The sequence below is a fragment of the Hevea brasiliensis genome, chromosome 11 (assembly GCF_030052815.1).
Source record: "Hevea brasiliensis isolate MT/VB/25A 57/8 chromosome 11, ASM3005281v1, whole genome shotgun sequence".
In the NCBI taxonomy this organism is placed as follows: domain Eukaryota; kingdom Viridiplantae; phylum Streptophyta; class Magnoliopsida; order Malpighiales; family Euphorbiaceae; genus Hevea; species Hevea brasiliensis.
Window position 1 is genome coordinate 72,842,526 of NC_079503.1, and position 26,302 is coordinate 72,868,827.

General features: G+C 31.7%; 1 protein-coding gene across 8 annotated transcripts; it reads right to left on the reverse strand.

The window, feature by feature from the left end:
* Nucleotides 1-648: 648 nt before the first annotated feature.
* On the reverse strand, nucleotides 649-20,586 carry LOC110658487 (2-dehydro-3-deoxyphosphooctonate aldolase). 8 transcript variants are annotated; one of them, XM_058130132.1, is made up of 16 exons: nucleotides 20,376-20,517; nucleotides 20,211-20,294; nucleotides 19,843-19,911; nucleotides 19,630-19,727; nucleotides 19,313-19,409; nucleotides 14,517-14,582; nucleotides 10,402-10,461; nucleotides 10,161-10,235; nucleotides 9,954-10,038; nucleotides 7,757-7,815; nucleotides 6,633-6,677; nucleotides 6,251-6,349; nucleotides 5,867-5,914; nucleotides 5,663-5,710; nucleotides 4,332-4,414; nucleotides 649-944 (listed from the first exon to the last, which is right to left on the reverse strand). In XM_058130132.1, the coding sequence occupies exons 3-15, from the start codon at nucleotides 19,873-19,875 to the stop codon at nucleotides 4,358-4,360; spliced, it is 870 nt and encodes a 289-aa protein (XP_057986115.1). In that variant the 5' UTR covers nucleotides 19,876-19,911; nucleotides 20,211-20,294; nucleotides 20,376-20,517; the 3' UTR covers nucleotides 649-944; nucleotides 4,332-4,357. The 8 variants fall into 8 exon arrangements, with proteins under 8 accessions (XP_057986115.1, XP_021671804.2, XP_057986113.1 ...); XM_021816112.2 differs by having other exon boundaries at nucleotides 20,169-20,294; XM_058130130.1 differs by having other exon boundaries at nucleotides 6,633-6,673; nucleotides 7,753-7,815; nucleotides 20,169-20,294.
* Between the last annotated feature and the right edge of the window lie 5,716 nt (nucleotides 20,587-26,302).

The following is a 26,302-nucleotide window of genomic DNA, read 5'->3' on the forward strand; positions in this document are numbered from 1 at the left end:
GCATAGTAATGTTTTAAAGTTATCCATAGATAAATAGCTTCGAAAAAACAATCCTCAAATAAGATTATCAAAGGAAAATTTGTTAAACTGTGAATAATTCAACAATAAACAACCATCTTCGGCCAAAAAGTTTTTGATAGCACCAATATTTGTTAAATTAAACTTTTTAGATTTCAATTTAGTTATTTTTATAATTTTATGTATTATAAAGTCTTTTTAATTTAATTATTTAAATTTAAACATCCATTCTACGCTATATTTTCTCTAAATCCTTATGAATAGGAAAGAAAACGACTTTTTTTTTTAATCTACTACTCATCTTGACATGCTCATCTAGGGTGTGCAATCGATCAATACAATTTCACGCCAAATTGAACCAACCAAAAACTAAATTTTAAAATTATGATAACCAAACCAAATTAAAGTATAAAGAAAACTAAATCAAACCAAATTGAAAATTTTTCGATTCGGTTTAATTCGATTTTGAGTTTTGCCATTCTCTCATCTGAGTTGCAATCTACAGCAATTGGGTCACATTTCTCACCCATTTGATATTTATAAGCAATCAACAATAACCCATCAAACAAAATAATTTTGATCCACAAACAAAATCCCCACCAAACAAAACCATAAAAAATCCAAACAAAATAAACAATTAAACAATCAATAAAATAAACAATAAGAAATTAGATCCAATATGCAAAGAGGCATAGTACAATCAACAAAGAAATTAACCATCAACGTTGTCAAATTTTCAAAACCAACATGCAATGTAACCGAAGAAGCACAAAGTTGACGCTTTGACGGATGACTAACAACAGAGACGAGGCATGGAGCACAGCGAGGCGAGGTGCGACTTGTGAGGAAGAATTAGCCCAAATAATCAACCAAAGGAAAGTAAGGAAGAATCAAACAGTCAACCAAAATGAGAAGCGAGCCATCATCTGAGCAAAGGCATGATCGATGGCAATGAGGGAAGAATGAAGAAGTGACTTAACTCCAGAAGTAAATGAAAGTGAATGAATGGCAAAGACTTGTGTGAGGGTGAGTGAGATTGCAATACATAGAGGCTTAAAACAATGCAACATTGTGTGAAAATCGATTTGATTCGGTTAATTCATTTTTTCACTAAATTAACCAAACCAAATCAAAATGAAAATTGAAAATTTTTTTTAAATGGTAATCAAAACCAAACTGATTAATTGAAAAACAGAACCAAAAAACTGAATTAGACCAATTCAACTCTATTTTCTGTTAAAAATGATGATGATCATAGCTATGTTCATCCTTGGGCAAACAAATAAAAATGGCCAAGAAAAGAAATAAGGAAAGGAGAGAAGTCATTGATGCAAATCAATAAAATTATAGGTTTGAAATTTTTGTTGATGTTTTTTTTCTCTCCTTGTTATTTTGTTACTGATTTTAGGATTACGTATTGATTTTAATTGATAGATTCTGATGGATTTCATTAAATGAATAACATTTTTTGATATTCTTAAACTTCGTTGAAAATTTCAATTCTACTTAAATAAAGATAGATTAAATTTTAATTTGACTTTCAAATAGGCCTAATGGATGAAAAAGTGTACACGGTTGCGTGAATTTACAATTATAGTTAAATCTTCAAATTTTTATATTATATCTAACTTTTATTTGTTGTAATTATAGCCAAAGAACTAAGTTGAACTTGAAAAAGTTAATGATAAATTATAATATCACTTCTGAAGTTTTGTTTGAATATTTAAAAAGAAAATATATTTTATATTATTTTATATAATAAATAAATAATTTATTATATAAGATATATTTTATATTTTTTAATTGAAATTTTATACTAAAAATCATTTTTATTGATTGAACTAAACTTAATTATTTTTTTAAATTAAGTCAAACAAATCCCCATATTCAAACATAGATCGTAGAATAAATTCATACTATTTGTACAAAGCAAACCTAAAAAGAATATACAAAAGAAAAGAAAACATCCCACATGAGCAGTAACATCTATTAAATAAAACACAAATATTAATTGGAGTGAACTATATATTATATGCATATCAATAACTCTTCAATTATAACTAAAATTGCAATTTTATTTTGAAAAGAGAATAAACTAAATGCAATTTTATTTTGATAAGAGAATAAACTAAATGCAAAACTAAAATGTCAAGAAAATAACTATACTAATTAATAATAAACCACAAAATTATAAATATCCCAAAATTTATGTTGTCAGTTTTTATTTACATATATTTAAAGAACTTTGAAAACAAAATAAAGTGCAAAAAGTGAACCCTCATTAATTGTAGGGGAAATGTCTAAAAAAGTTTCAAACTTTGCATTATTTTACCCTTGTACCCCAAACTTTTTTTTTTAATAATTTTACCCTGAAATTTAGACCTTAGTTCAATTGAATCCACCGTTAATTGGTCCATTAACACCTAATAGAAATGCAATGTCAATACTTTGAATCCCTCAAATTAAACCTAAATTATAGCATCCATGCTTCCATCTCCAATGAACAAAGTTAGAAGAAACATCATTCCTTCTGTTGGAAAATAAGGAGGCATGAAAATATAAGGACTTCCTCATCCAAAATGTAGGTCACAAAATGCCCACAGCACTTGGAAATGCCCACAATACCAAGTTCCCAAAGTACTCAGTACTTTAGACTCATTCACATCCGTCCATTCATTGAGATTTCCGCGTGTTGTTTAATCGGGTTAATAGGTTAACCTGTTTTATTTTAATCCATTCAGGCATTTAAATATGTTATTATCCCTTTTATTTATAATTAAAAATATAATTTTACTTTCAATATCTTATAATTTATTTTTTTTTGTTTTTTTGACAAAACACTTGGTTATTAAAAGAAAATCTAAATTCTTAATGAATATATATATATATATATATATATATATATATATATATATATATATATATTACATAGCAAACTAAAAGAAAAAATTTCTACGAATACACTAATAAAATAAATTATTGACATCATTAATTAATTATTTACTTTAATATAATTTTGATTTAATTTAAATAATAATTTAATAGATGTAATTCATATACATACATATGAAGAAGATTATATATAAAGTTGAAGTATTGTGTGTAGTTGGTTATTAATTACATGAGCAATTGGTTATTAATTATATGAGCATTTAATAGACCAAAGTTCAAATCTTGTACTGTAGCTTGCAATCTTCTCAAATCTTTTAAGTAAACAGGTAATATGAATCATTAAACGGGTTACATGGGTTATGTTGTATAACCTGTTTAACTGACTTTTTTGATACATGGGTCATTAAACGGGTTATTCGGGTCATGTCATGTGACTTGTTTAGGTGTTTATTAAACAGGTTACACGAGTCATATCGCATGTGACATGTTTAATAAATAGGTCATGGTCATGTTGGGAGTTTATGACGCGATTAAACATAATCATGTCGGGTTAAGCATAATTGTGCCGTGTCAAAATGAGAAACAACCTGCTTAAACACGACACGACACGACACGACACGACACGAATTGCCACCTCTAGCAACCAAGCTCTCAAAAGTGCTATAAGGCTTGTTCTACAAGTTATTTCCATATACGCTTTCATACCTATTTTCCAAGGCAATTATTATAATTTAAGTTATAGGTTTAATTTGAGAGATTAAAAGTACCGATGTGGCACTTTTGTTAGGTGTTAATGGGGCAATTAACGATGGAATTCAATTGAACTGAAGTCTAAAGTTCAAAGTAGAATTGTTAATATATATATAGTTTGGGTACAGTTGGAAAAAAAAATGAGAGAGCAATAAGAATATTTTGATATTTAACCTGAATTATATGCCAGTTTTACATATTATGAACACATACAATCCTTCATCGAGTGCCATGCATATATAGGTTTTCTTATATTTTTCTAGCAAATCTATTTTCTATATATAACAAACAAATGATTTCAGGAGGGTGTCACAGTTCCATAATAATATTTTAAATATATTTCATAAATTAAGAAAATATGCAAATCCACATCTTTATGATATATTTTGCGGGAGACACTTGCTTTTACTATTATAATTTCTTTTCAATTATTCCTCATTTCAAAGCTTTACATTTATTAATTTGTTGTTATATATGAGAAGTATATTAATTGTTATATTCATTAATAATTCATAACATACTATTCACCTCTAACACAAATAATTAGCTGTTAAAACTTCAGTAGTGACTCAAATCCAACAGTTTAACTAACGTAACTTGATTGTCACCTCTAAATTCAGACAAAGCACAAAATAGATGCAATGTAATTAATTAAGGGAAAGAATGCTTACTCCTTGAAAGAGGCCTTCAAGCTTTTCTAATCACTAAAGGGTGTGAGATCAATCTCCATGCGTCTCTTCCCCTTACTTACCCTCTTACAAATTCCAATAGAGTAAACATCCAAGTTAATATATAATTTCGAAATGAAAAAGGTTGGTTCTATACAAAAATATAATGATCAAATTTATCTTGGTGAATAGAAAAACAATTTATGCTACGTTTGGCAGGCAGTAATGCAATGTAAGACAATCAAATTTTCTATTAAATATCAATCGAAAATTTGATTGCATTATATTGCATCACAGTCTACCACATAGCCTAGGTCCATACAATTCTTTTTGCATAGCATATGATTAATGTCTACATAACTTTTTCCCACTGCAACTGAAATAAGCCCATCAATTGAGCACCAGAAAATAAAAAAATAAAAAAATAAAAGAAGAGAGAGGGGAAAAATCAAGCATCTTGCTTTGACATGTCAAGTGATGCAAAAGCAAAGTTCATGTTAGAATATCACTTGTGGAAACAAGTCCCACATTAGCAGTGTACAAGAAAATTAAAGGATATGTAAGCATTGGCAAACCAAACCAAAATGGCCTAAGCCATTTTGGAGAGGGGAAACCCAATTCAACGTGTAGCCTGCCAGCTTGATATTCCCATTCTTGAGTCCATAATTCTCAACAGTTCAAAATGTTTTTGAAGTTACTGTTGACATTGCTGTTCAAGCTATTGAAGTAGTTTTCAAATTAGGATTACTTGTCATTTGCTAATATTTTGATTATGCTATTTTGGATCTCTAAGATTAGACTTTATTGAGAAGAGTTAGACTTAATTCTTTTAGGATTTCACTTTCAAGAGCTCATTGTACAAGCGACACCCAATAGATACATTGGTTCCCTAAATTTCCTTTTTTATTTTATTTTTTTGGTTTTAAGTTGAAGTATAGTAATTTAGGAAATTTTGGTGTAACTTGCTATTTTAGACTTTTCTATATGAGAAGAGAAAATCTATTTTCCTAGCAGTTTCAGTTTGAACGAGAAAAAAAAAAAGATTCCAATTATGACTCAGAAAGAATGTAGATAATTGCATAGAAATGAAATGAACAAGAAAAGGTACTAATTGTGAATAATAATGTTGGAGATACTAAAAGTGGTGCAAGGTAAAATTAAACAAATTGGTAGAGTTCTACGAAATTAATAGTTATCGAACACTTGTATCAACTTCCATATGAATTAGAATGCAAGCATGCAGTACAAGTGGAATTTCCCAAGAAGAGTTTCTCACACAGAACTTAAATGGAACCAGGACATATGCAGTTATTAAAGATGGATTGAGAACTTACAGCTATTGCCATGAGTTCTTCTAGCAGTTCCTCTAAATGTCGTAGAGGCTATATTGTCATGAAAAAGCAAATGCTGTAAGATGATGAGCTACCAGAAGAAGCAAGTCTTTTTCAAATAACATTGATGAGCCGTGATAGTGTGTGTAAAAGGAAGAAGAATCTGTATTCATAGAAAACATATATAAATTGTATATATATACTCACCCATTGTGTTGGACCATCCACAGGGGCATTCAAAGGATCATCATGAACCTAAGCACCCAAAAGTAGCTATTAGAAACCACAATTACAAGAAATCTTAGAATCACACTCTAGCTGAAAAAAAGGACCCATAAAACAAAAAGATATATACTGCATACAAATAACTTGCAGGCAATACTGGAGAATGAAAAACTTTGCTGGACAATTCCTTCCTACAAAACTTTGCTGGACAATTCCTTCCTACCAGTGAACTTTGCTATCCAGTGTTCACTAACTAGAAAAGGGGTATTAGGAGGTAACTTCAAATACCTACCTTCAGCATGATGTAAATATAATATCGTGACATTTAATTACTATAATTGATCACTTTCAGCAGATTCACCATACCTCCATGAAAATACCATCCACCCCAACAGCGACTGATGTCCTTGCAATGCAAGGTATTAATTCACGGAGACCTCCACTAGCAACACCTCCACCATCCAACTATATGAAGAACATAAGTTTAACCATAGAAGAGGAAAACAAGCAGGAAAATGAAGGATAGACTAACATAAAAAGGAAGGTGGTTGAAGTCTATTGACAGGGAAAAAGAGCATATAATTATAAAAAGAAAGAGCACGACACATCCAAATTTTTAAAACAATTGAAGTAGTGGTTTCTCACAAGCTAAATGACTTATTTGGGAAATATATACAACACAACAACCTTGATTAATTATGCAATAAAATTGAATCCATACAAACATAAAATGAAAGACAATCCACACCTTTCTCCCAGCAGGCTGTTGTAGTGAATGTGTCACATCAGCTACCTGCATCAAAACATCTAGCATTTAGGTCAACCAGATTATTGTACCTAAATTGAAGGATTGAAACATATTAAAAGAATAATCCAAAAGAATTATGTTAATCTTGGAATTTAATTTTTCACAATTGGAAAGAGCAGTGACTTGTGAATTTTCTCTTTATATGAAGGATTATTTTCCAGCAAATTACGTGATAACTTCATCAGCTCTCTCATTTGCATATCATCTGGTTAATGATGCAGCTCTGATAAGGCCTTAGGAACCTGTCCTCTTGGACAGAGTATCAAATCACCTCCTTGGCTCATAAGCAAAGATTTTAAAAACATGAAAACAAAACAGTCAAAGCTTTGGAGACTAATAGGGGGTGCTGTTAAAGTACTTGAAGGAAAGGAGTTCTTTACATTATCATCTTGAAGTATAGCTATAATAGCCAATTATTCATCACTGCTTTTCACATTGTGGAGATCCTAGGGTGACACTACTAACTCTTTCTTCCAGTTTTTTTTGGTCTAATGAACTAACTAATCTTGAATTTTAGTGATTATTACAATAATATCCAATTAGTTTAACTTTATCAAAGCAGGTCACGACTCACAAACTTTTTATTAATAATCAATTATCTCCTCTTCTAGAATTCTGTCCAATGTTACCATTAACTTGATTGAAATGGACCCTAAGGATGACCCCAAAGAAGTTAATATGGAATAGATTCCACCTCCTAAAGCTTAAGTGGCTGCCAAGTATAATGGGCCACTACCACAAAATTTCCACAGCCAAAAGATATTAGCTCTAGCAATGGAGTCTATGCCACATCAGCTTCTTCTTAGCTTAGTGTCTACATCAAGAAGTTAATTTCAATTTTCAATGGAAGTCAAACAAAGGATATGATTGTATCACCACTTAAAGTGCATGACCTGAATCGATAATTAAAAGAATTAGATATAAATGTAACAGCGACAAAGTTATAATTTACTTTGTCATTAGGCCTTTTTTATCTTTGGGAAGAAGATGCAGAAGAGGAAGAAGACACGACTTTTGAATATAGCAGAATAAAGAATCACAATACAAATGACTATTTGACTTACAACAGGACAGTTGGCTTCCCTCATCCACTCCAAATTACGGGGATCAACGATCAAATCATCTACACATCAAAGTCCAAATGCAAGATTAAATCATACCAGATAAGAAAAGGATAGTAGTGATTCACCAAAGGTTTCAATCCTGATATGTTTACCATTGGTTCAGCCTCGATGCAAATAATTCATGAAAAGTTAATTTACCATACACTCAGACATATAATTCGATTATATAAATCTCACTCTCAATGAACCAAAAGCTAGAGTAGATTTTGATTTGGGCATATGATGCTAACATGCATCAAAGAATTCTTAACCCTTCACATGATCTTTTAATGGAGATTACTATAAAATCAATTACAATTAATTAAAAATAATTCTTTTGGGAAGTATGACAGTAATCAGCAGCAAGACATTGGTCTGGAAAACCAATCAGTTAACTAAGGATTTCAATTATGAAATGAAGTTCAGAACTTGCGTGGAAACTATAATATCACTAATACTCGAATAATGCAAAAGACGCCATTACAATTTACATACTCCATGAACTCTGATGACATGGAGTTAAGCGATGCCAAGGCAAGGCAGCAAACTATAGTTACCAAACAAAACAATACTTGAGGGAATTTAAATATGGTCATTGCACAAACTACTCAAAATATCACTGGACAAGAAAATGTGAGCAAGCCTTCTGGACTTCAAGGCTTTATAGCATTAACAGGTGATCTCAACAGCTCAGGTTAAGATAAAAAGCCTAAGCATTAACATTTAATCTACCAAATTATTCATATGGTCGTAAATGGAAGGATTAGAACCGGACATTCAAAATGGCCCTTATGTCATGTGATTTATTTTTTCACCAAGCATACTTCCGTATGGCACTAGCAATTCCCTTAAATTGTAAATAATGCTAGTGAGCTTTCCCCTAATACACCCGAGTATGCAAGCATACCTACAAAGTGTGCAAAAGTATAAGATAGCTAAAGGAAGAAAAGTGCACAAGAGAATGACAAGTACAGGTCCTATTGTGGAGCAAGCAACCAACAGAGGCTCAAACCCACAAGTGGTGGGAATTGATGTAGGGAAAAGTCCACAGACATAATGTCAGCTTTGGATGGAAGGCTGGCAAATTGGAAGCCACCATGTCTGACTGGAGGGACAAAGTCAAAGACATGGACCAATGCTTGGAGGAGCTTGAGTCCAAGGGGTGGATGAGAATCTAAGGGACAAATGCAGTGTGCACTGCAGTCGGCATGCTATCCAAGAGGGAAGTATCGTGAAGCTTTTTTTTTGTTAGTTGTTGAAAAGCTCAAGATTAAGCTTAATGACACAGCAGAAAAGTTTAAGACAATTAGATTTCAACAATAAGGGCTAAAATAGGTTTAATTGTGGTTGGAACCAAAAAAAAATAATTAGAGTTTACAGAAAACCTCTTGATAATAAAAATTAAAAAACTGCTAATATGTCTACAAACAACCTTATTTATACTATGAATGATAAATCCTATTCAAAAACAGAAAATTAATCCTAATTAATAAAGACTTAGTGGACAAGAATCCTAAATAAAAAAGGAAACGAAAACTAAATAAAAAACTAAGTAAATCCAAAATTGAATAGAAAAATAAATAAAATACAAAACTCAATAGCACTTCAAATGCTCCAGCCTCAATCTCCCTTGGTTAGAGAAAAAATTGACTCCAACGAATAAGCTTGGAGATACTCTACATCATGCTTTTAAATAACAGCCATTACATAAAGTAACAGCCATTATTTACTGGTTAACAAACATAACCTCTTAAGATTGCTTTTAACAACTATGGTTGCTGCATCTGATTCCTCTATTTCTATCTTTCGTTCTCTTTTGCAATAAGAATCTCATTCCTCTGTTTCTATCGTTCTTTCTCTTTTGTGAGCTATTGTCAGTGCACATTACAATTATCCCAAAATTACATTCTCAAATGTTAAACTCTCCATATTCCAATTACTCTCCCACCATCATTTCTTGGCAAGACAATGCATGGTCTTTAAATTGCCAATAATCCCACATCACCCTCATGCAAGTTCAAAGAAAATTATTAAGTTCAAGTCAGCTAGAAAGTTTAAATAACTTATAACACACTGATTACCATTAATATTATTGAATATAATAATTAAAAAAAAAAAGCATATGCCAAATGGTATTCAAGAATTTATGGTGACTTACTATAGCCAAACATAGTTCCTCGTTCACAAACCATCACATTTGAATTTCCAGCCAATCTAACCTTCTCAGCTGAGTTTATCATGACCTGTGCATTTTAGTGATTATTAATTAATCGAGCAACAATACAAAGATATAATTTTATTTCAAAAACTCATAGAGCCCAATATTTCAATGAGAATTGTCCAAGAAAAACGGAAGGATACTCACAGAAGGAGCACAGAACTGGCCTTTTTTAATATTGATAATTTTCCCTGTCTTTGCAGCTGCAACTAGGAGATCTGTCTGTTATAATTCATTAAAAAAATGAGGTAAATGACTTCTTTTTGTTGTTTGGTTAGGTGTACAGGAGGTTAAAGAGATCAGGAACATCCATCCTTCAAATTCAAAAAAAAAAGTCACAACTCATCACAAAAGCACCAGGCTCCAAGACAAAAGGTATCAACTTCACCTGACGACATAAAAATGCTGGAATCTGTATGATATCTGCAACTCTGCCAACTGGTTCACACTGGCCAATTAGAAATGGTAACAAATAGTTAATGGAATGTTGAAATTCCAGTGCAGCCTTAGTGCTTCATAGTGCCAGCAAAATTCAAATGTGGTGAAAGTTATTGATTGTGAAATAGAGACAAAAACACTGGAAAGTGACAAAGAACTATAAAATGAAAAGAAATATATTGGATGAAAAGACTTACATCAAGATTATGGGCCAAGGCAAATTATTCAGACAAATTATTCAAAAATCACAACGTAAGGCCTTGTTTGTTTCATAGAATTATATTCCACATTTTTTGGCATAAAGGGTGTTCAGGAAAATTGGTCAACAAAAAAAAAAAAATTCCTGATCAAAGGGTAAATCCATTTTCAAGGAAAATGCTTCCTCTTTGAAAAGAGGAAAAAGTCCTTCCAATTTTGACACAACATTAAAAGAGAAGAAACATAAAAATAATAATAATAATAATAATAATAATAATAATTATAAAAAAAACACATAAACACACACCCATTAACCAAATTGTTAAGAAAGAACATATAGAACATATGCACATGCTAAGAAAACTAGTATTATTAAAATGTCAAAGCATTTTGTTTAGTTGGAGTAATCACATAAAAATGAGACCATCCTGTTATGACTAAGGAGAATAAGGGTGTTGAAAATAAATAGAGGGTCTTTGGGGTTGAAATTGTAATAAAGGAATGTTATAGAAAGTTAGTAGAGTTAGCTAGGAATTAGTTAGAGAACGGCCGGAACAGTTACTAAAGAGATATGAAACTGTATAAATAACAGCTATTGTAACTAAAGAAACTATTTCAGAATATTATCAATGAAATTCTCATTCTTTTCTTCATAAATTCTATTCATTCTCCACTCTTCTCTCTTCTTCTATTCCTTCTCCCCTTTCTCTCTCTATTTCCTCTCTAATTTCTATTCTTTCTGTGATAGAGAATCTATTTTTCCCTCTATTATCTTCCTCTTCTTCTTCCCTGACATTTATTTACTCTCTTTCCTCTAATTCTTCTTCCCTCTTCCCTAAAATTTCTTTCCTTCTTTCCCTTTATTTCCTTCTTCTTCACAGCAGATTTTGTTTCTTCTTCTTTCTTTCTTGAGATTCTTGAATCAAATTTCTTTCTTCTTTTGTTAATTTCTAGTTCTTTGTTCTATTTTTCTTCTTTAATTTTTCACTTCCTGCATTTCAAGAAACCTGTTCTTGAAATTCTAGAAATTTTTTTATCAAGAATCAATACAACAGATATCTTTCTACTTCTTCTCTTTTTCTCTGTTTCTTCCTTTCAATTCTGTTTCGCTTTTCAACTAATCTCTCTCTCAGATTAACTTTTAAGGTTTCATTTCCTCTTCTTTGTGTCAGACCTCTGTTGCAGGTCTGTTTCAGTTGACATCTTGCAGAAATATCAAGAAAATATCTTATTCTTTCCTCTTAATTTCCCTCTTTTTTCTCCATTTTCCCTTCTATTTTTTTGTTCTCCTGCACTTGGGATTTTTTTTTTCTTTTCCCTTCTTTCCGTCAGTTTTTTCTCTCAAGAATTGTTAAGGTTATCCATGGAACCATAACCTTGGCAAGAAAAGATCCTGCTGGATGTGCTTGAAGGTCTCGAGAGAAAACAAGAAAAGTTGTGCAGCACATCTGAGAAGCTTGACTTCAGTAAACAGAAAATTGATGAAGATCACCTTTTTGGAAATTCAGACAAGCCAAATGAAGACCAAGATGGCTCAAGCATAGTTACCTGGAACCCAGTACGGACCGGGTCGCAATATGGGAATGGGAATGCAATAAGCTCCTTAGTAATATATTAGGTACTTTGGGGTTAAGTTTAATCAGTTTTCTCTTTGGGAACGTGGTACATTTAAATAATATCTTCGGTTCGTTGAGTGAAAATTAATAATCTTTTTTTTTTAATTTTTATTACGTATAATCTCATACTTTGTATATTTTTTAATTAATTTTAATAATTTTAAAAGTTCAATAGCTAAATAGGTTAGTTTAATAATTAAATTTGAACCAAAAAAATGAAATTTAATAATAAATTTCATTCTTAAAAAATTAAAATGGTAAAAGAAATTAATTTTAGAAAAATAAAATAAAAATTAAAAAAGAAATTAACATTCCACGGTAATAAAAGAACTGATAGAAGTATATATCCTTAATAATTATAAATATTAAAGTAGCATAATAAGTAATTACAGTTGTAGTTATTGTTTTATATGTGCCAGCTATAGTCTTTTTTAGATAAAATGTGCCAGCTGTAGTTTAATAATTAAAAGGGGCAATTGAAAGGTTGGTTCCTTTCTCTCTTTATGTTTTTACTTTTTCTTGGTTTCAACATTGTCTTCTTCAGCTGCTCTGTTCTTCTTCTGGGTTTCTCCTCCTACTTTGATCTTGCCATTTTATTTGTAATTTTTTGTAATTTGCCATTGCTTGATCTTCTTCTCGGCTCCACCTCCTCCTTCTTCTTCTTCTTACTCTCATCCTCCTTAAATCCTCGCCATCTTTCCCTAAAATTTTTGTTGATTTATGGTTCGCCTATTTTGGCGAATCAGATCACGTTCCCCAACAAATTGGAATGCAAATGTCCCGCAATTGGGATGCACGAATCAGCAAAACTCAAGGGGATGCAGTGAATTTAGTAACTATGGGCTCAAGTGAAGTTTCCCATAAGAATGACAAGGGCACTATTAAGATGGTCCAGGATTTTCTTGCTCATGTGTCTAGTGCCGGTGAGGACTTTGAGGAGGAGAATGATAAAGATGTAGAAGACATAAACCATAGAACTGAAATTTCTTGGAATAGTGACAGTGAAATGGGATTGCTAATTCAAAAAGGAGAGACAAGGGGTTTTGATGTTAAGAAGGAGAATGACCTACTTGTTGATGCAACAATTTTCATGGTGAAGGAGAAGAGGAAGAAGTTGATATTATTGGTAATGGAGAGGAAATTGTCCCAAAGCAATCAAATTCAATGGAAAATAAAGACATGGCTGATGGTGATCCTATCTTGTCATTGACTTCAAATGGTACCCCGTGCAAGGAAATATTGGATAGACTAAAGAGAATAAGGGTGTTGAAAATAAATAGAGGGCCTTTGGGTTGAAATTGTAATAAAGGAATATTTTGTAAAGTTAGTAGAGTTAGCTAGGAATTGGTTACAAAATAGCGGAACAGCTACTAGAGAGATCTAAAGCTGTATAAATAACAGCTATTATAACTAAAGAAACTATTCCAGAATATTATCAATGAAATCCTCATTATTTTCTTCATAAATTCTGTTCTTTCTCCCCTTTTCTCTCTTCTTCTATTCCTTCTCCCCTTTCTCTCTCTATTTCCTCTCTAATTTCTATTCTTTCTGTGACAGAAAATTTGGTTACATTTACATAACACATCCTTTCTAAGGCAACGAATAATTAGAAGTCTTGGATAAAACAGACCAACTACAATGACAAATCAACAACTTCATTTCTATATTATAGTGCTTAATAAGTAATGCACAGCAACTGGAAGAGCCATGTAATAATTCATTATCCTACATGTCAGAACAAATAATTATATTCTTTGACAAATTCAAATATAAAAAATCACACATAACAACCTCAGCTTTTTGGCATTGGGATTGGGTTGAATAAGATCTATATCAAGAATGTGGAGACAAATTGATGCTTGGAGAAGATTTAATTGTAGAAGTAAACATAAAGAGATGTGGGGTGCAATTCCATTGAATATTTTGCGCATAACTTAATGAGAATGAAATTTGCAAGCATTCCTTTGGAAATGTGTGAAAATCAATTGTTAATTACTCCTCATTTTTTGTTATTAGGATCTTTTAGTTCTAACCAATTAACTTTTGAAAACTTTATTGGTAGATCATTTTTTTCCCTTTTACAGGCACTTAAATGAATATCCATATCTACAAGGATAACATCACCTTTGGTGCATTTATTAATAAATTCTTCCTTCATGGATTAACAAAAGGAAATCACATAAAACATGTTAAAAAGGAGGGCCACAATAAAACAGGAACACAAGAATATTAGCTCAGAACAAGTAACTACCTGAATAGTTTCATGCACATCAGTAACAATGGGAATATCATATGCTATTTTGACCTTTTCAAGAATCTGCCACCAAAAAGGGAAAGGTAAAATTAATTACTTATCATTTTACATATGTGAAGTTACACACAACATGAACTTAAAAAGAAAAATGTGCCTATCGGGAAGATGTGGTCATATTACAATATTAGAAAGAAATTTTGGAAGATTTCAATAAGAAATATTATATACACTTAACAAACATTGGACTCAAATTGTTATAAGCATTGGTGTATTAGAAAGTAACCATAGAAGAAAACCAGAAATGGTAAGGGATAACTGCCAAAAACCCTTATACTTTTCAAATTTTTGCAATTCTACCCTATACTATAAAAATTACCAATTAAAACATAAACTTTTTAACCCTTACCAATTCTACCCCAGCTGTTAAGAAAACTGTTATTTCACTGATAGAGACGGCATGTAAGCGCTACATAAGAATGCAACTTCAATGCTATGCAATACTTTTCATATTAGCATACTGAAATAATATGCTCCTACCCCAAAAATACATGTTTCCAGTCTCTTCAAATATCCTAATCCCATATTTTTGTTTCATCTGTCAACAGTAAAGAACTATTTAAGTGCAACTTGTCAAATACATATTAATACAAGATACTTATATTGAATTAAACATATTTTTTTCCTTTCATTCAAAGATATGTCTTCCTCTTCTATGTTAATTGTAACTAAGTTATACTTACGTAGCATCTTACGTAGCGTCTCTATTAGTGAAATAACAGTTTTCTTAACAGTAGGGTAAAATTAGCAAGGATTAAAAAGTTCAAGGTTTAATTGGTAATTTTCATAGTATGGGGTAGAATTGCAAATTTTTGAAAGGTACAGGGTTTTTTTTGGCAATTATCCCAAAATGTAAACAAAAGCATGAATCATCATGATATCAATAAATATTTTTCTTTACCCAATTTTGAGTTTCCTATTCAACAACAATGAGAGGGACTATAATTCCAATGAAATATTTAGTATTTGAGGACTTTTAAGTTATATCAGTATACATCATGCAATCACCAAATTGACCTAGAGAACAAGCATGCCATATCTTACATCATGTTTGCAATATCATGAAGCATATATTGCCAAACGTATAGCTAGCAGCAATAATATGTTGTTATAATCCTTGATTTGTAATGAGCTTTCTGAGCAATTAACCATCAACTAAAATCCAATGCTGGCATATAAGGCTGAAATAGCATTAGTTTATCGCCTATAATTGCTCATGTAAAATCATTTTTTATGTTTAAGGATTTCATCCTAAGATCCCAAACAACTACTTAGAATCTACCACATCACATACAACTCAACTCAACTCAACTAAGCCTTTATCCCAAAAATTTGGGGTCGGCTATATGGATTCGCTTTTTCCACTCTGAACGATTTTGGGTTAAATCCTCATGAATGTTTAATGCTTCTAAGTCATGTTGTACTACTCTCCTCCAAGTTAATTTAGGTCTACCCCTTTTTTTCTTTCTATCCTCTAACCTAATGTGCTCTACTTGTCTAACTGGAGCCTCCGTATGTCTACGCTTCACATGACCAAACCACCTCAATCTCCCTTCTCTCAACTTATCTTCAATTGGCACCACTCCTACCTTTTCTCTAATACTCTCATTACGGACTTTATCTAGTCTAGTATGGCCACTCATACACCTTAACATTCTCATCTCTGCAACTCTTATCTTAGATGCATACGACTCTTTCCCAACACTCACTACCATATAACATAGCCGTATGGACGGTAAAATTTTCCTTTTAATTTATTGGGAATCTTACGATCACATAAAACTCTCCACTTCAACCATCGGCGGCTTTAATCCTATGACTAACATCCTCCTCACATCCCCATCTACTTGAAGAATGAGCCTAGATATTTAAAGTGATTACTTTGGGACCACTCCATTCAAACTAACTCCTTCCCTATCACCGTTTGGCCTTCGAACTTGCAATGCATGTATTCTGTCTTTGTTCTACTTAACTTAAAACCTTTTGACTCTAGAGTACTTCTCCAAAGTTCTAGCTTCCTATTGACTCATTCTCGTGTCTCATCTATCAGAACAATATCATCCGCAAACATCATGCACCAAGGAATACTCTCTTGTATATGTTTTCATCTAAAACTAATGTAAAAGGTAAGGGCTTATGGTGATCCTTGGTGTAATCCAATTGAGATCGGAAAATTACTTGTGTCTCCTCCCACAATAGTAGTTGCTCCTTCATACATATCTTTCAATACTTGTATGTACCTAATAGATACCCTCTTTTGTTCTAACACATTCCATAAGACCTCTCTTGGAACACTATCATAAGCCTTCTCCAAATCAATAAAAACCATGTGTAGATCTTTCTTCACATCTCTATATTTCTCCATCAAGCTTCTAATGAGAATGATCGCTTCCATAGTTGCATGAAACCAAATTGATTGAGAGAGATAGAAGTATCATGACGTAGTCGATGCTCCACAACTCTCTCCCACAACTTCATAGTATGGCTCATGAGTTTAATTCCCTATAGTTTGAGCAACTCAGATATCTCCTTATTTTTAAAAATAGGTACTAAAATACTCTTCCTCCATTCATTAGGCATTTTCTTTGAGTTTAGAACCTTATTAAATAATTTAGTTAACCATGCCACTCCCCTATCTCCCAAATACTTCCACACTTCAATTGGTATTTCATCGGGTCCACAGCTTTACCCACTTTCATTCTCTTAAGTGCTTCCTTTACTTCTAAAGATCGAATCCTTCTAGTATAATTTACATTCTTTTCTATTGTTCTATAATCTATATTCACGCTATTACCATTTTGACTATTATTAAAGAGATCATTAAAATAATTTCTCCATCTTTCTTTAATGTCCTCATCTTTTACCAACACTTTTCCTTCTTTATCCTTAATGCACCTAACTTGATTGAGATCTTGACATTTCCTTTCTCTACTCCTTGCTAATCTATAAATATCTTTCTCCCCTTCTTTAGTTTCAAGTTTCTTATATAACTTTTCAAAGGCTGCTCTTGCTTGACTAATGCCTTTTTGCTTCTTTCTTTGCTATCTTGTACTGTTCATATGCCTCATTATTATCACATTTAGGTAATTTCTTATACCATTCCCTTTTTCTCTTCACGCCTTTTGTACTTCCTCATTCCACCACCATCTCTCTTTTGAGGGTGGTCCATGTCCTTAGACTCTCCAAGTACTTTTCTAGCTACTTCTCTAATCTTTGATGCCATCTGTATCCACATATCATTGGCCTCCATATCTAGCTTCCATACTTGGACTCGAAGCTCATTTTTGAACTTCACTTGCTTTACTCCATTGAACTCCCACCACTTTGTTCGAGCTACACTATTTCTTCTAACCTTACTTGAATTGTTCCTAAACTTGACATCCAAGACCACCAACCTATGTTGACTTGTTAAAGCCTCTCTGGAATGACCTTGCAATCCTTGCATAGAGCTCTATTTGTCTTCTGGTTAAGAGGAAGTCGATTTGGCTTCTATGTTGCCCACTTTTGAAAGTCACTAAATGTGACTCTCTTTTTATAAAGTAGGTATTTGCTAGTATTAGGTCGTATGCCATAGCAAAATCCAGGATGCTTTTCCCCTCCTCATTGCCAAAACCAAAACCTCCATGAACATTCTCATAACCTTGCCTATCACTTCCTACATGTCCATTCAAATCTCCACCAATGAAAACATTCTCTTCATTCGGTATGCTTTGCATTAAATCATCCATATCTTCCCAAAACCTTTGTTTACTCTCTTTGTCTAGTCCTATTTGTGGGGCATAAGCACTAACTATATTTATTGTTTCTCCTTCTAGTACTAGCTTTACTAGTATAATTCTATCTCCTACTCTTTTCACGGCTACTCTGCGTCTTTCAATGTTCTGTCTATGATTATACCCACTGTTCTTATTTCTCTCCTTTAAACCACGGTTTGTACTGAATTACCCACTTCCTTACTTTTCTCTCCTACCCATTTAGTCTCCGAATGCAAGCAATATTCACCCTTCTCCTTTCCAAGGTATCCACAAGCTCCATCAATTTTCCTGTAAGTGATCCAACATTCCAAGTACCAACCCTGATCCTCCTCCTATCCTGCTCCTTCCTAATTGGTCTCCTTCTATGATATCTTCTATTGTTTTCTATATCTATCTTGTGTTCTGTTCCACTATTTGTTCTACTATCTGTCCTATGGACTAACTTCTTTACCCACATCCGTCCATGATGTGGGTACCCTTGCTCACTTAACACCACACTGAACGCCCTACACCCTTGCATATTTATCACTACACATGTAGCGCGTCGTTAGTAGAGGACGCCCCAACGTTTATATCATTTGAATCCATATCATAGGGTGTGACGAAATTTTTACGCTGGTTGTCACCTACCGCAACCCTCCTCCTTTATCCGGGCTTGGGACCGGCTAAGCGCAAACTACTTAGGCGGAGTTCTACCACATCACATAAAAATTAAAAAAAATAATAATTATACGAAAGAAGCCCTCAAATGGTTGGATCAACCTTGTGCTCACAAATCAGTAGTTTATCTTACTAACACTATGTACTTGCTTTGTTTATCTATCTAATATTTGTGAATTCCAATTGTCAATTTGAGATCGTCTTGTGTCTGACAATATATATGCCTCGAATACCTCCAACTAACTACAAAAAAGAAGAAAGAAACAAAGAAAGAAAAAAGAACTGCACATGAACAGAAAGACAATGATAGCCAGCCCACACCTTCAAGCCTTCACTCATGCCTGGACCTCGAAATGACTTTGAAGATGTTCTGTTAGCTTTGTCAAAGCTTGACTTAAAAACCAATGGCAATCCAAGTCTACAAAATTCATAAAGAAGACATTTATAACATCAGAATTTTGCAAGATCCAAAAAATAGAATCACTAAATAGTATTTGAGAATACAAAATAAAAGGAACAAACTCTTCGCTTTTGAGGCTGAAAAGTAGAAGTTAAATTATCAGAAGTCCATTTATTTATTGCCCACTCTGTTCTACTAGCTCCCTCCCATCAAAATGTAAGAAAACTAGTAAACCTACTTTGATGTAATAGTCTTAAGGTGGTTGGCCATTCTGAGAATGTGTTCCTCAGATTCAATCACATTGGGGCCTGCTAATAAGAAAAATGGCTCCGCTGCCTGTTGAAGTGAAATGCACTATCACATTAAGCACATAGACAATGCTAAATCACAAAAGTCCCAAAAATAAAAATAAAAAAAGAAAAGAAAAGCTAACTCATTCAAGATTTCAAACCTTAAGATTGTTAAATAGCAATGTTGAATCCATCTCCTCCAGTTAGCCAAAAGCCAAAGATTTGTGCAACTGCATATATAAATCATATAATTTATCAAGTAAATTAACTTATAATCAACAGAGGCAAGTGTAACTGCAAGCGAGTTATTGATTGACCGACCCAACAATGCACCAAATTATCATAATTCATACCCAGGCATAATTAATGCAGATATACCACAATGAGGGATCCATATTCAAAATTTCAAATCGTTACTGCCAATTCTATAAATTTAACAAGAGAATTTCAACTGAAAATACAAACAAGAAAGAGAAATATCAGTTGCCTTCTTTTCTGAATCAGATCCAGTTTCCTTTTGACACTTAACTGCTGCCAAAATGCAACTACTGCCCAAATCAATATATGGCGTTTTGGTATTAGATGAACCTCTAAATTTGGGTAAGATCGACTCCTGAAATTCGAGTCGTCTCTGTAAGTTGTCACTGAGAATAGCAAAATTATCCAAGAAGGACCAAACTTATCTTTAACTTACAATGACGAGAGAGATGAGAAATCCCCAAATGCACAAGCTCAAAGCCTCAACAAAGCGTTTATAATTAAATTGAAAGGAGAGTGACAGAGTGGCACCTTAAACCGCCAGGAATTCAAACTGTCGCCGTCGCCCGGAGTTTGAGGGAAAGGAGTGAAATAAAAAAGTGCGTCCGCTAGCATTTTCTACCACAAATAAATTTGGTAATTCATTTATTTGAAATAAAAATATTCACACCTCTATAAAATAAAATAAATTAGTTTGTGCTTTATTTTAAATTTCTTTAAATTTGATAAAAATTAATTTTAGTTATAACTAATATTTAGAATTAAATTCTTAGAAAAGAATATTAAGTTTCTCTATTTCGTTGAAATTCAAATAAACTCAATTTTATTTTTTGATTAAGTAAATTTAGAATTTTATATTTAAGTTTAAACAAATATTTTAAAAAAATAAAATAATAATATTTTGAATTTTTATTAATAAAATATTAATTTTTTATATTTGAAATATTAAAATTATTTAATTAAAATAAAAATTTTAAAAATAAAAGGCCAACCCCACAAATCCCTAATTCAAATCTGCAAATACACGAGGAACCATCTCCACTCTCTCCTTTCCTCCGCCAGCCAATCAATTCCCTTTAGTATTTGCCCCCCAATCCAAGAAGTTGGGTTTGATTTAGAGAAAAATGAGATTGTGAGGGAAATGGATTCTTAATGTTCTTAAGATTTTGGTTGAATATTTTTGATATTTTATTTTTATTTTTAAAGAAAGCATGGACTTATTATTTTATGCTCTTTTCTTTCTTGGTTTGCTTGACTATTCATGCCTTTGTGCCGTACATTGTTTTTCTCTGTTGCTTTTGTTCTTCATAGTTGAGGCATGTTCTTCATATTGGTTGGTGTCATTTGAATCGGCTTTCCCCCTGCATTTGACTTGCTTTTTTGGGTTGTTGATGCACCGTAGTGTTAAGTTTAAGTCACCTACAAATCTTTACTTTGATTTGTTAATTTGCAGCTCTCACTGTTAAGTTCAAAAAGCATATATTATTGATTTGCGTTTGTTGATATTCTTGAGATTTGGGTTTGTCAATGTTCTTGAGATTTGGGTTTGTCATATTGATATTTTCTGATTTTTTTTAGGTTTGTTGTGTTGATATTTTCTACTATTTTCTGATTTTTTTTGTTGTTCTTAACATGAGTCGAATGTTCTTGATATTTTTTGGATTTTCATGTCCTTATATTTGGATTTTTGTTTTGTGGGTGATTTTTCTGTTCTTGAATTTTTATTTTTTTAATTTTTATTTTAATTAAAATAAGAAATAATTTTTAATATTTAAAAATAGAGAAAATAATATTTTATTAAGTTAGGATGTATTTGGGCTTAAATGAAAAGTTTAGCACTAATTTGGCCAAAAAAAAAATTAAAAAATTATCTTATTTGAGCCTTGATAGCTTATGGTTCTAGGTAAACAACCTACATGAAATGATAAATTAATAGTAAACAAATATGCATGTATGACTGGGTACCAGAATTTTATAAGCTATCATTTGACCCTAACCTTAACTTAGCATCCTCTTTTAGTTACATCCCAATTAACATTAAAACTCTATAAAAGTATAATTATTTAATGCATAACCTTTGCATGAAAAAGTAATTTGGCACATTCACTTTTAAGTTGCATCCCATTAACGCATAACCTTTGCATGAAAAAGTAATTTGGCACATTCACTTTTAAGTTGCATCCCATTTGAAACATGAACTTTATAAAGTGTAACTATTTAATCTCTATGATTAATGACTTGCACGCATTTTGATGCAAACCTTTATAATGACTTGTATTCATGCCTTTTTTGGCAACGTTGACAATGACAAGCGAATGCTCAGACAATATCAATGATAGTGTTAAGGATGTTTTTTTTCCTATTGATGATTCACAATAGGATAAGAACTTTGAGTGGCCACACCGACCATTTCTGATGACTAATATAAGCGAGGCATGCACTGATCAACTCCCCTCGACCCTAACTTTATTTTTCAATCAACGGTGCTCAATTTGAGCGTTCATTCACATGTCTTGCCGAATAAGATTTTAAGAGTTTAATAGTTATATTTTTATAAAATTCAAGTATTAAATGGTATGCAACTAAAGATGAAAGTACCAAATAACTTTTCACGCAAATAACTTTTCGCGCAAATACGAAAAGGTTATAATCTTATAAAATTCAAGTGTCAAATCGAATACAACTAAAGGTCATGAGTCAGAAGTTATTTTCAACCTTTATATAGCAATTAGCTCTTGAGGTACGTACGTTGCACTTGTATCAAATTAGTTATATTTCATAATTATTTTTATTTATATTGAAATACATAAAAAAAATCTAATATTTTGTAAATTTGCCTTTTAATTCAAATTTTTAATTTAAGAATTTAATTAAATTCCTAAAATTTATTGCAATTTTATCTAACTAATCAAATTAGTCAAAATTCATATTAAAATATAATGTTTTATTTAATAAAAATAAAATTTTCATTTTTTTTATTCTCTTGCTTTTCTCTTTCTTTTTGTCATTATTGTATAATCGATCACTTATGAAAGCTCAAAAGACATTAAAGTTGGTTTTGTTTACCCATTATCAAAAATTGACTATGGATCAATGGGAACTAAATTGAAATGTTACAGGTCAATCATCAACAATTTACTAAAAAATTCATTTAAATCTGATGAAATTGTTTACTAATTGAAAGCTTTATGCAAGAAGAGTTTAGCGTTGTTATTGATTGGGCGATCATAGGCCTGAAATAGCTAAAATTGTCATCTGAAACTCATGGTTTATCTTTTTTTGTGTGATGCTGTAGACCCTTATTTTGTAGTGAGTATGTGCATTGAGACCGTGGAAAATTCGATGATAAAATATTATATAACTGTAAGATATAATTGGAAGCATGGAACTAAAATATTAATTCTGTAGCATGATCTTGAAAAAAAATAATAATATGTTTTTTAGGAAATTAATTTAATTTAAATAAAATTTTGTTTTGTTTAACTTTAATATGGGTAGTTCTTAAATAAACCTAATTAAGTTTAATTAAGCCCCATGGGCATAAGAAAGCCTAGTAATGAATTTTAAATAGAACTCATTTAATTTATTTTTTGAAAATTAAAATAAGAAAATATATTTTTCTCTCTCCCTCTCCCATACAAACTCTCTCTCCCACTTGGCCCCACTCTCTTCCTCACTCCCTATTGGTGTTGTTCCCTTTCCCTCTCTTCCTAGTGGTTAAAATACCTCACCCATATCCCCGTCTCATTCAAATTTTTCAATGCCAGTTGTTTAAGTTATCTGAACCTTATCAGCCTAGGACTTCAAATCCTACCACACTTCTCTCCTAAAACTCTATAAATACCATGCTAGAGGAAGAAAAAAAGAGGGGAAGATAAAAAAATAGAAGGAAAGAAAAAAAGGAAAGATTAAGAAAATTCAGCGCTATTTAGAGATATTTTAGAGCTATAGGAGATTTAAAGAGATATTCAAAACTCTTTTGATTCTTTTCTTTTCTTCAATAAGATTTTTTTGCAAGATTTTTCTTGAATGTTGGTTTTTGTCATTTTCTTTTCTAGATCTATGCCCTGTAATATTTAATTCTATACTCCTTGTTTTCCAATTTATCTTGCATGTTCTTGTAGATTATGTAATCATGTTTAATTTGAGGAGATACACAACTCGGCACATACTCAATTTTCGATCTCCTATGTTTTTATTATTTTTTGTTATCTTCTGAATCTGTAAAAATTTGAGAAAACTTATATTCATATTCTGCACAAAATTTTATTAATTTTAGGATCAAGAATCACTAAAAAAAATTTCGTATTTTATAAGTTATAACTGTTTAAATTTAGGATTCCTGTAAAATCCAATTTGCAGAATACCCTATTTATGAAACCTATATCTCTCTTGTTTGTTAATATTTTTGCGTGAATCTAGTGTCTAAAATTAAGTTCAAAATCTTGTGAATCTTTTCCAATTGGTTTCCCATTCATATCTGTTGTTGTTGATGACTAATGAATTTTATAAAAGAGTAGTATGATTCTGTCACTGGAAAAAGTTACAATTTGTGTAGACCATTCGACTAGAGTTTTATTTGGTTTATAATTTTTATGATCTTGTATGATATTTTGCTGTCTTCTGTAATTTTTTTATAATTTTTAGGCTTGTCTAACTATTTTTCAAAAATTGAATTTCTTACTACTGTCAATCCGTCAAAATCTAAAAATTGTATATTTATGCAAGTTCTTGTGTGTTCTTAGGTTCTAATTGATATTTAATCTATTTTTCTGTGTTCTTTTAATTCAAGAGATGTTATGAAGTGTTTGGATCATGTTAGAAGACTTAGACCATTAGATAGTTGTAACTGATTAAGAATTTTAACCCCTTTAAGAGACTAGAGTTAGAATTCAATGTGAATTGTTATTTGTATTTTCTTTATTTTATTTATTTATTTTTTTTTTACAAATAAAATTGGTAAGTAGCACTAAGGTAAGAACCAAAGAGGGCATTTGCGTAGAGCTTACATAGAGCTAAACAGGAGTAAGCCAGGGATATCATTGCCATGCTAGAAGAGAATGCCATTTTTTTAAGGGTAGCTTGTCCCAATGGCAACTGCAATTATCAAAAAGTAAGTAGTCCTAAATTCCTAAAATAATTGTTGGCATAAAAATATAGTAATAATGGAGTTTTTATTTGAATTATTTTTATTTTTAATTTAACTGACTTTTGTATGTAATTAATTTAAATAAATACTTAATAAATTAAAATTAATCTTATTTGTAAATTAAACTAACCTTGACATGTAAAATAAATATAATTTAATATTTGGTAATTGTAAAATAAATTTACATGTTAGAAATCTTTATTAGGTTATGATTGTGTAGGCCTTATGTGATATTAGAATAAGTTACACATATACATAATAAATTTAGTTTAATTATCCTTAGGGTAACTTGGTAAAAAATTAATTAATTAAGTTATATAGAAACTTAGGGTTATTTGAAATTGAATTTGTTTGTAAATTAAATTCTCAGTAATAAATTAATTTTAGTCATCTAGTAAATATCATTTAAATAATTAGCAACCCCCGTAGATAGGAATTACTTGTGCATGAAAATTATTTGTAAATAATAACCCTTTTGTGAATTACTTGCGTGTGTAGGATTAGAATTGCATTTTTAAGATAAAGTTTAATAAAGGAATAATAAATAAGACTTATAAAAACATTAGTTGAGGACTGACACTCGAATTAACGAGGTTAGACTAGGTGTAAGGGGTGCCTAATACCTTCCCCTTATGTACCCACAATCACAAACCTAGATATTGGGCTATGGTAATGACGATTGTGGAAATTCTACAAGGAGTATGTTGCCATCCATAACCCTCGGAAGAAATACTGAATATGTCCCGGTTATTACCCGGGTGGCGACTCCTGTCTGTTTATGCTTTCGTGGCATAAATTCTCAATGCCGTGGTAGTGTTTTGGGAAGACAGTACTTACTAGTAGTTTGATTCTATTAGGATTGTATGAAGTGCATGCCTACGAAATGCTGTCTAAGGAGGTGGTACTTAAGTGAGACCATTGTGACTCCACCATCTTTCCTGGGCATTACCTGGTGCATTTTATATAATTCTAGTAGATGATATTTAGCCTCACGCCTTACTACAACCCCCATATCCCACAGTTTGGCAACTTCACTAGGGACTAAATGGATAGTTACTTCAACATGTTTTTATTAGTCTAATATTATTCATCTGTTAAACATTTTGCATTGCACTACACTATGACACGGTTCGCCCTTACCCTTTTTAGCCCCACTAGTACTAGCCAAGGAGTGTCACGACCCAGGGATGGGGTTGGGACGTGCTTGTTCAACC

What these genes read in the sequence shown, in the direction of transcription:
- LOC110658487 (XM_058130128.1), bottom strand. Translation starts at nt 19,875, where the DNA reads ATGGATTCAACATTGCTATTTAACAATCTTAAG. An exon ending in TGCTATTTAACAATCTTAAG is followed by an intron (nt 19,728 to 19,842) that starts GTTTGAAATCTT and finishes TCACTTCAACAG; the next exon opens with GCAGCGGAGCCATTTTTCTT. An exon ending in GCATGAGTGAAGGCTTGAAG is followed by an intron (nt 14,583 to 19,312) that starts GTGTGGGCTGGC and finishes TTTTGGTGGCAG; the next exon opens with ATTCTTGAAAAGGTCAAAAT.